Source organism: Triticum aestivum, chromosome 6B (genome assembly GCF_018294505.1).
Source record: "Triticum aestivum cultivar Chinese Spring chromosome 6B, IWGSC CS RefSeq v2.1, whole genome shotgun sequence".
Classification (NCBI taxonomy): Eukaryota; Viridiplantae; Streptophyta; class Magnoliopsida; order Poales; family Poaceae; genus Triticum; species Triticum aestivum.
This window is the reverse complement of record NC_057810.1, coordinates 46,242,367-46,253,091: the sequence shown is the minus strand read 5'-3', so window position 1 is coordinate 46,253,091 and position 10,725 is coordinate 46,242,367. Positions and strand designations below refer to the sequence as shown.

Genomic DNA, 10,725 nt, shown 5'->3' with positions numbered 1-10,725 from the left:
CTTGACTCAAATGTAGTATATAGAAAACTAAACGAAGAAATTTAAAGGAGGAAATAAGATACTCCAACCGGACGAGAACATTACCAATTCTGAAGAAACGAAACCAGAGTGTACTCTTTACCTGTAACAACGAAATTTTTATCAATCAATTGTTAAACAGCTAGGTAAACCATTATTATGATGGAACACAAACAGGTCAGAGCCCGCTAATGTTCTTTTTCTATCAATCAATTGCCACACTAACTAACAGCTAGCCAAACCATTATTGTGATGGATCACTAAACAGGTCAGCACCCGCTAATACAGCAGGCTAAGTTTCTTTTGTTTCTTTTGTTTCGGTGCCGTCCAGGTTTTCGCCCATAGTGTACGTTCTAATATCGGTGCAAGTGGCATTTCTGGCAGTGCGTTGAACCGACTTTCCGTTCTTTCTCGTCCCCTATTTAAACTCTAGAACTGTTGTATTTTCGTTTGATTAAATTGAAAGAGGGTTAGCACGGTTAAAAAAAAGGCTAGGCAATGCGCCAGTTTGTTTATCACTAATGTACCACTGTTCAGTTGAGACATCTTCTATTTGCAATTTTCTTCTTCTTATGAGATGATGATGGGGTTGTCAAAACTCGGGCCGGGTGGCTTCGGCCCCTCCTTACATTGGAAGTACTGGCACATCTTAAAATACTTTATGAGGCCTTTCTTCTCTGAATGCACAAATCGACAAACTGCTGAGTTAAAGTTGTCGCCAATGTCCTAACCATCATCTTAACCCCCTAATCCTACAACTCGTTCTTGGTGACCAAACGGGTTTCATATCTGAAGGAATATTGTGGAGAATTTTGTATATGCTGCGACATCATCAACACATGTCATTCTAAAAAAAACACTACAGTTGACTCTATGTATTGTGCACTATCGCACATAGAGATTCCAGTGGTCAATAATAAGCAAATCTGAAAATAAAAAATGCCATTAAAAGTTAAAATTTTCATGTGTTATCTTCGGATAGGAGTTGTGCTAACTAAAGACAACCTCGCTCGAGAAATGTAGTTTTTGTATTCATGACGAGACAATCAAACATATCTTCTTTCAATGCAAGTTTGCGTGTTCTACATGGCCAGTTATTCAAATAACGTCAAATTTGTATCCACCGACAAGTGTTACCAATATATATGGTCACTGACTTGATGGAATACCAAATATTTTTAGTACGCTAATACGGGTGGGAGCGTCTGCCTTACTATGATCGTTTTGGCTATGTAGAAATGATTGTGTTTTTAATGGCAAAATCTCTTCTCCTATGCAGGTTATTTACCATTGTACGCACTGGCTTCGTATGTGGTCTATTTTGCACCGAACGGAGTATCAATCGCTGTTCAAGACGGTGTGTATGCGGTTGAAGCGGGTGGCCAGGGAGGTTTTTATCCAACATGGGTGGCAGCATAATCTCCGAATCGGTCCACCTTCTCCGTCGACATAGGCATAGTTTCGGCTTCATATGGCTTTACTGTTGCCACTTTGTCGTTTTTATATCTTTTTGTCAGATTGTTTGTTTCATGACCGTGTGCATCTTAGCTATGCAGAGGCCGGTGTCGCTCTTTATGCTTTGTATCCGCTCGATGCTACATTTTGAGTAATAAAAGGCCCTTTATCGAAAATTCTAAAAAAACACTATGTTTCTACAGTCAGACTTTTATAAAGTTTTTGACTCTCTCTCTCTCTCTCTCTCTCATGAATCCCTCTCCACCCTTTTCAAAAAAATGAATCCCTCTCCACAATCCTCCTTGTAAGAGGTTTCCCTACTCAATTCTGCTCTTGGATCAATAGTCCTTTCAACTAGGAAAACGACAATCTTACTTAGTGGAGTACCAGGGGATTGGATCAACTGCAAACATTGGTCTACGACAAGGGGATCCACTATCATCATATCTATTCATCATCGTTGCGTACCTTCTACAATGACTAATCCGCCAAAATCCACACCCTCTATCTCTGCACCACCCAATCTCCCTTCACCTACCACCCACTACGCTTCAGTATGCTGACGACACCCTCATAATTGTCGAGGCTTCACCTATGATCGCCCTAAAGGATATCCTAGATGACTTCACCAGGGCTACGGGTTTAGCCATGAACTTCAGTAAAACAACGTTCGTACATATGCATTTCCCTGCCAGCCAGGCATGCTCAATAGCTAATATTCTTGGCTGCCCCGTGTGGGCCTTCCCTCAAATCTACCTAGGACTGCCGCTTTTGCCTATTCCACTATTGCCAGACGCCATTTTACCAATCCTAGAAAAATGTCGCAAATATCTCTTGGATGGAACTGCTGTCCAAAGAGGACATGCTAATCCTATTATCCGTCGTCCTCAGCTCTCTAGCCACCTACTTATGTCTGTATTTAGGATGATCCCCCAAAAAGTGCTCAAAAAATAGATGGCTTTCACTGTGTTGGTTGTAGAGGAAACATGTACAAGTGTCAGTGTCTAATTGCTCGGAACAACGTTTGTAAAGCGAAAAAGTTTGGTGGTTTGGGTCTAAAGAACTTGCATCAACAATACAATTGCCTCTTATTAAGTTTGAAACAAATTTTTGATTTCCAAACACAGGAAGTGTTATTGGATTATCCCTTGATTCTTGAAACTCCTTCGAACATTCCTGCTTCGGGGGTGCTACCCTAATAACTCTTTTCTTTCTTAGACTTTTTAAGAAACGATAAAATTTGCTATCGCACATAACCCAACGAAAGAAATTCCCCGAATCAAATGACAATCCGCCGAAATGAACAAATTGCCATGATGCAATCAACACCTCCTTGGGAGAGTGTGAGTACATACACTAGCATTAGCTAACCTATCTCTAAAATGTAGATGAAGGTAGTCCGTGTCCAAGTCTAACATCATCACAAAAACAGAAACACGCATGCACAGGCTGGGGAAACTAACTAACTTAAAAAGCAACAAAATATGATGTCTCTGCACTTTTGCCTCATCAGTTCTTGAAACAAAGCTCCAATTGTCTTCTCGGCTAGTGTCCAACTAATATGGGCTCGATCAGCTCCCTGAGAGGAGCTAGCTCTGCCCTATCGATTAACTGAAATTCCTGCCAAACAAATAAGGCCAACAATAAGTAATTGTAATGATTGGACCCTATGAGGCACTCGATTACAGACAAATTTGTTTGAGACTCGAGAGTTGTAAAGTGGTATGCTGCTGAAATAATAATAATACTAATCATGAGGAGGCAATCTAAAATTCTAAATTGACAAATTCTAGTCGATAGAGCAATCAGCAAACCACCATAACTAGTCTCTTTGCGGTGTGCTTCTTCCGAATAGGCAGGATGCTTTTGTGTGTATAATGATTGATCACAGCTTTCTAAACAAATAATCTGACTCAAACAATTAGATGTTATAATTTAGAATCATCGAACCGGACTACATGGAAGCTCACTTCTTTTGCATTCCATGATAGGAGAGTTTGGTACTAAAGGCAGCCATACTGGAAAGCTGAAGTACTGCCATAACTTAGCATCAGCCATGCAAAACTAGTGTATGATGTGATTCTATTCCACATGCTACTTTACTTGGTTTTGAGTACTGTATGGCTTCTCTTCTACTTCCTCCATTCACAAATATGAGATGTTTTGGATATTATAGTATGGACTACATACAGACTGAAATGGGTGAACAAACACACCAAAACATGTCTATGACTCTATATACATCCGATTCAGAAAACAAAAACTAGAACCTCGCATATTTATGAACGGAGGGAGTATTTCTTTGCCGAGAGGACACTTATTATCTTCTATCAATTGCCTCGAAACTATATGCAATAAGACAGTAAATATTCCAGCAATTGTTGAGGAATGCAACTTTGTGCCATGAAGTTGTGGAGTGTGGTTAGTTACCCATGTGAAGAGCATGAAGTGCTTGAAGCAGGTGTTGAGATGTGCTTCTTCCTGGAGCTTGAGAATCATCTGGAAATGAGAGTGGTATATGTGCGCATACACCCTGAACAGCCGCTTGAAGATCGTCTTGATGACGTCCCGGAAGTTTGGAGGGAAGGGAGCTCCTGTTGGCATCACCGTTTTTTCACCAGAGTACATGATTAGACCAGAATTCTGAATCAGTTTTTCACTAGTACACTAAAAAAATATCAGTTACCAAGCTTTTGAGGGAAGATGGATTCTTCGTCGAGCTGGGCTTCGATCCAATCCATCAGATACTCGACATACTTTGGTGCGGACACTTCAATGGGCCTCTTGATCTTGACTCCATCGGCCCACCTGTACTCATACCTGTTTGAAGACAATTTTTTTTCTCATTAAGTTCAGAATGTGACACAGCATATAATATAACATATTATGTCAAGTGCATCTGCAGGTGACAAGATTTGAAGGAATGTACTTTGGACCGGCTGACATGGTGGGGCAAGTAGCTGGCGTGCAGAACTCCATGAGGGTGCCGTACAGGATGTTCACTTGGTTGAAAAAGTCGACAGCTGGAGATGGAGGTCATCAGAAACTAGTACTACAGGCTAAGACACCTACTTTTTTTCTCGATAAAGAATGAATTTTATTGGCTCAAAATAAAGTATCAAGAGGATATAAATACAATTAAGACACCTGCTAGGTGTACAAAGATTCAGCCCATCGACAACTGTTTCATCAATCATCATTAGAAAGAAGAAAGTGTCAAGAATGAACTCACTGTTGACAGCGAGCCACTCGTTGAGATCCTCTCCGACTGGCAGGCGGACCACCTCTCGCAGATTACCGCTGCCGATGGTGGCGTCGATGTGCCTCTTCAGCTTCATGCCCTGCGTAGTACAGTCCAAATATTTTTATATGGTGATCAACTTGGTAACTGAACTTCGTTTTCCGGATTGAGCATGTGGATCATAATCAGTTGGAGGTAGAGTTAGATGATGATCTCAGGGAGGGATTTGAAAGCCTTTTGATAAATTTTGACAAACCTTGACCAACATTTATCAAAATTTGCCGAAAGAAGAGAATAATGAAAACACATGAGGATATATATATAATTCTTGCATGTACTCCATCTCAGTTTATTAGTCTCCTTGGGATTTTGGGTCAAAGTTTGACCACAAATTTGACTAATAAAATATGAGTTATATGTAGTGAAAATGGTACCATCATCGGAACCTTCTTTCAAATATGAATCCAACAGTAAAATATTTGTGAGATACCCCTTATAATTTGTTAGTCAAATCTATGATCAAAATTTGACCCAAAATGAAAGGGGAGCTAATAAATTGGAACAAAGGAAGTATGTAGCAGGTAGCGTACGTTGTTCCCCGCTGAAGCACTCTTCTTGGGCCGGAATGTCCTTTGGTTCCTACAAGCCAATCAAAACAACAAATCAAAGTGAATCGACCGTCAGTTTGGATCCTTGGCCTTCCTCGTCCTCACAAGTAGACAATCAATCGATGAAACGAGACATGAGAAGCAAGAAGACGATGAACAACAAACCAAAGGGAATCCAGGTGAATGAAGGAATCAAAAGCAGCAATCAAAGAAGGAATTTAATCTGTTATGGACCTGCTGGCGCGACCAAAGAAGCTCTGCATGGTACGACGGAAGACGCCGGCGGCGAGAGGTACAAGGCGGAGCGCTTGAGAGACAAGGACTGAAGCGGTGAGAGAGATGATCCGAGGGAGGGAGCTTTCAGAGTTCTGACGTCTATATACCTGACGTACGCCGAGAGAGAGAGCGATAGAGCGAGAGACAGGCTGGCGGTGATAGATAGATGGAGCCTGGCTGCCTGCTGGCACCGTGAGTGCGTGCGTGCGTTGCATCCGTTCCCCGTCTGTCCTGTTCTGTTATCCACTCACGTCCGGCTGTGCCGCCTTTGATGGTGTCCGCTTAATCCAATCCAATCCTGCTTTGTTGGCACTCATTCAGCGACAGCTGGCTATATCCAGCCTTTCCATACAAGTAATCTCAGGACCCTCCTCGGTACGATTGCGCTGCTTTTTTTTTCTTTAAACACAGTACAGACCAGGGTTTTAGTTACCGTTCGAAATTTCAAGATTTACCATGGTTACCACGTATTTCGGCTCCCCTCGATAAATGATCATTTCGAGCAAAAAGAAAATGAATTTTTTGAATTTGTTGATTGCAAACGCTCAATCTCAATGTATAGTAAAGTATGTCAGCACCTCACATCACTCGTGTAGACAACGTTGTACTGAGCTAGTAGCTCTGTTATCATAAATATAAGTTCATGTGCTATCTATATCTATTTTGAAAGAATTTGAATTCAAAACTGAATTATAAATTTCGTTCAAAATTTGCTGAAAATTTAACCATGGTAACCACATTTACCGCACCCCCGCCCCCCTCAGAAAAAATAACCCCATTCAGTAACCAAAACCTTGGTACAGACGCAAATGCCCAAGGTACAACGAGACAAATTCATAACTTTTAGCCACTTTCTATTCCTAGGCTTCCAATAGAGATCACGACTCCGTCAGTTTCAGTCAGAGTAGCCAGCCGCCTCCCTGAAGACTACAGAGGATTCTCATGGCCATCCCTCTACGCCCATCTCTCTCTCTCTCTCTCTCTCTCTCTCTCTCTCTCTCTCTCTCTCTCTCTCTCTCTCTCTCTCTGCCTTGGGGAGCAACATCCACTGTGTCACGGTGGGATTTCTCCTCCCTCGCCTTACTCGATGTTGTCGGCTTTCATGATCTTGTCTCTTTGCGATGGAGATGATTGTGCAGCGGTGTCGACAGACTCGAGGTGGCATGGCATTCTTCGACTGTGTGGCAACTAATGAGTGCAAATCCAGTGATACAGTCCAAGATATGATTCCTTGATCCTCGACAGTGTGGTGCGTCAGATTTGGACTGTGCTGATAACCAAAATTGGCGGCTTTGCTCGCGACATGGTGAAGGGGTGACGAGTTCGTGTTGATGACGAAGACTGGTGCCTTCAATAAACACGCAAACATAAACAATTTTTTTGGTGGTTTCACTAACGACATTGTGAAGGGTGACAAGTTTGTATTAATAGTGGTTCTGTCTCCAATTAGTAAATACTAGTAAACATGCACGTGCAACGCACGTATAGTTAAAAAGTTATGATTTGCTTTTTTCTAACCTCTCCCGCTAAGGGGATAAGAACATCTACGATCCCTCCTGCTTCAGTGAACCGAAAAATAAGCCAGCGGAATAATATGCCTTGCTCTCCTCCCACCTAGCTCGTGGTTCAGTGAACCCAAAAATCAACAACATAACATTCCTGGCATATTCTTTGGTGTCTCTTGAGCAAAATATTTCCATGGACAAATCGAGCTAACGTATAGGTAGCAGAACATGACTTTAAAATGAACAATGCATTTTGTAGATCTCAATTCTTAAGCCCACAATTAATCATAGCTCCAATTTTAACCATCATCCTAAAATGCAACTCTATTTCTCCACAACTATTACTTTGACCATCACATCTCTATTCATGCAAAGTCCAAATATGTTGTCAAGAAAGTAATGCACAAATGGTAGCCAAGTCAGACGAGCATACTAATTTTGCACTGCCAAATAATCACCTAACTTTGCCCTAGACTCCATCCATGCCATGGGGAGTGGGGCGATGGCCGGCAAGGCAGTCATAAATGCAATAAATATTTTAAAAAATAATTGACGAAGATTCAGGATAAAAGTGCAGTGGGGCTCAGCTAAAATTTTGGGATGATTTGTTTTTCGAAAAATAGAATATAGCAAAACCAGTCCATGACCGAGACCAGAGAAATTATTGATCAAAGTATCATCGATTAATAATTGTGTTCATTTTGGATTTTTGGTGCACATGTCAGTATCAAGTATCTAAACATGAGCTTCGCATAGCTTTAAAAAAATATATGAATATGAATAAGTATATTGAATGTCTAATCATGCTAACAATGAAGGATGGTAGAAGCTCACCAGCTTCCTGATAATCCCGGTGTTTATACTTATCTAGCAACATGACGTCTCCGTAGACAATACTCTGTAAGCACCAGATTGTTCTGGCCGGACACGCTTCACAAATTGCTTTAGAACCAAGGATGCTGACACTAATCGATCCATTGTGGATCTTGCTCACCACCTGCCACTTGACAGAACAGTTGCAACTTAAGTTACAAATTAGTAAAATTAAACTCATACATTTCTCTTACAATTTGTAAATATACCCAACCTGCAAATGGTAATTGGCATGCATTGCGAATCACCCGGGAGCACCTTCGACATGACAATGGTAAGTAGCAAAGCGCTGCAATGATCATGTGGTTCCCACCATCGTCCACTGTCTCCACTCTTCAGCGATCACTGCATTCTTTCTTCCTACAGCTGCATATCTTTTTTCATGTGTAAGAAACATAGAGTTTGATGGACAAAATATTAATCTCTTTTACAAGATTGCTGGTTTTTCAGTTCATGTAATGGAGCAAATGCAAGGAGGAACATCTAGATCAGGTTGATGGCAGTATACTTAAAGACCCTCTCCTACTTCCTCTGAAGTTTTTCTAATTCCCCCACCAGATTCAGATATCACAACTCATCTCAGTTTTTTGTTCATATAAACAAACGGTGGATGGCCAAAACCAGGATTCTGAGTAATCTAATTCAACACCGTTCTCATTGAGAAAAATAACATACATGTTGAACCAGAATGTGGAGCTCGCAGGCACGAACAACGCCCGTTTGCCCGACGCCTCCATCGTGGCACACACCGCCGCCACAAACTGTTGGTACGTGAAGAAGAACCTCTGCACGGCCACCTCCACGGCCTGGAAAGCCTGCAACAGCTCAATCTTGTCGTCATCCTCGCCTGCGCCGCACGTTCAGCCGTGGTACAGCCTCATGTCCACCTCCTGCACACTCGGTCCGCCATTGGGGTGCACCTCGACGCCGATAACCCATGGCACCTGCTTCTTGATGTCTCTCGTGGCATTCATGGCATGCAGCAGGGCTCTGGACCGGAGTGATATAATCATATAACTGTAATTAAATTAAACATTAATGGCAGGCATACTTGTTCTATGCTGTCAACAACAAAGCTGGCATAACTCCATGAAAATCTGCTTACCTAAGTTTCAACATTGTTTTCTTATCAATTGTAAGATGTTTTAAATCATGTAGTCTCAACCAATGCTGGTTTTAACAATATAAAATGTGTATATGGGCTTTTTATGAAGCTGTAGTAATATGGACTAAAATAGATTTACTGGTTTCAGTCAAGCTCCTCCTAGAAAGGAAGTCCATATTTATTTTTCCGAAGGGCCAAAGCTCCATAGGTGATGTCGTACCTTGCCATTGGCTTGGAGGCCGTGACCTCCCTGCCCCTCCTTGTTTATTCCTTATTTTCTCATTCTTTGTTTCCTTGAGGTCCACCTCTCTTTCCATTTTCTCTGCGGGAAGGCAATATAGTTTGAGATGCATCGGACTTTTAGAAAGTAACTCTGAACTTCATGTATATTTTCCAGAACTTTAATTTGAACTTGATTACAGGCCAAAAGCTTATATGCACATGCTGAACCATCTAGATAACAAGTTAGGGCTGCATACTTACAGTTTTTTGTACAGAAAATCACCTAACAAAATTTTCTATCTAGAATTTCATTGAAGAATTGTAATTATTCACACATGAAACTGAAATAGTTAAGCTTTTGTATAAATTGTGGCTGGGTTGATCATCAAAAAAAAAAAACCACAAATGGTTATGATTTAACATTCAACAGAAAACATCAAATGTGCGGCCATGAAAATAACTGAAAATTGTTTTTCCCCCACAAAAGGTTGAGGAGCATACTGTTCTCATGTCAATTTCCAAAACAACACTCATGAATTATGATGTTTACTGGTGGAGCTTGTATAGGTGTTATTTCTCGTAGTGATGGCCAAAATGGCATTACAGTTGCATGGTCTAAATGATGCTACCTAAATCAGTATTAATAGTAGTGTCAAACTTTATACAAAAATAGTTTGTATTTTCATAACCACTTACTTCTAAGCTCTATGTAGAAAAGTCAGCCATGTTAAGACATTGTCCAATCACCATGTACTCATGCAGTTTTCGCAACCTAGACACTGTGGATCCACACAAGTAGGAAATACAGTGCCCACACATAGGAAAGAGATTCAAGCAAGCAGTGGTTACCTGCAGGCGGTGAAGGTGCATGCATCCACCTTTGCTCTCGGTCGTTGTGGTTGACAGAAGAACTTGTCCATCAGCTTCAGTACAATGGAAAATCAACATGTCGTCAACTTGCCATCAACTTCAGTACACGGCAAAATCAACATGTCATGAGCAAAATCAATTCATGAAGGAATTATTTCTTGGCTTGACGAAGAGAGAATAGTTTCGAGATGGTCATTCGGTTGTTCGTGATGGCGCACCCGGACGCGACTTGGTGAGGCGGAGATGCTTCGTTGCTTACCTGTAAGAGGCGGCGACAATTCCGTCACGCGGCGGAGGGTTGTGCCGGCAACGGTTGCGCAGCTTGTATTAGTGGCGCGTGGAGGGACAAGTAAGATGATCCCAGCGGCGGCAACGGCAGCAAAAGTCGGCCCACAGCCATGGCTCTGACGACGGCTCGCATAAGGATGGGGTGGTGGTTCCAATGGCAGAGGCAGCCTGGGTCGCCTGCTCGGGGAGGTGACGGGGAGCGCGCCGGTGCGGTGAGGGCGATGTAGGGGAAGCGGGGAGGTTCGGCGCGGGGGCGGGGCGGGG

At 42.0% G+C, this 10,725-nt stretch overlaps 1 protein-coding gene across 10 annotated transcripts; it reads right to left on the bottom strand.

Moving 5' to 3' along the window:
- Positions 1–2,736: 2,736 nt before the first annotated feature.
- Positions 2,737–10,709, bottom strand: LOC123135643 (MOB kinase activator-like 1A). Of its 10 annotated transcripts, none has more exons than XM_044554805.1 (11): positions 10,433–10,709; positions 10,153–10,270; positions 9,302–9,403; positions 8,191–8,993; positions 7,938–8,100; positions 5,305–5,353; positions 4,706–4,814; positions 4,403–4,496; positions 4,160–4,293; positions 3,904–4,067; positions 2,737–3,093 (listed from the first exon to the last, which is right to left on the bottom strand). In XM_044554805.1, exons 7-11 carry the CDS (start codon positions 4,809–4,811, stop codon positions 3,019–3,021), a joined length of 573 nt encoding a protein of 190 aa, XP_044410740.1. In that variant the 5' UTR covers positions 4,812–4,814; positions 5,305–5,353; positions 7,938–8,100; positions 8,191–8,993; positions 9,302–9,403; positions 10,153–10,270; positions 10,433–10,709; the 3' UTR covers positions 2,737–3,018. The 10 variants fall into 10 exon arrangements, with proteins under 10 accessions (XP_044410740.1, XP_044410741.1, XP_044410749.1 ...); XM_044554806.1 differs by having other exon boundaries at positions 10,153–10,226; XM_044554814.1 differs by having other exon boundaries at positions 8,191–8,966; positions 10,153–10,226.
- Between the last annotated feature and the right edge of the window lie 16 nt (positions 10,710–10,725).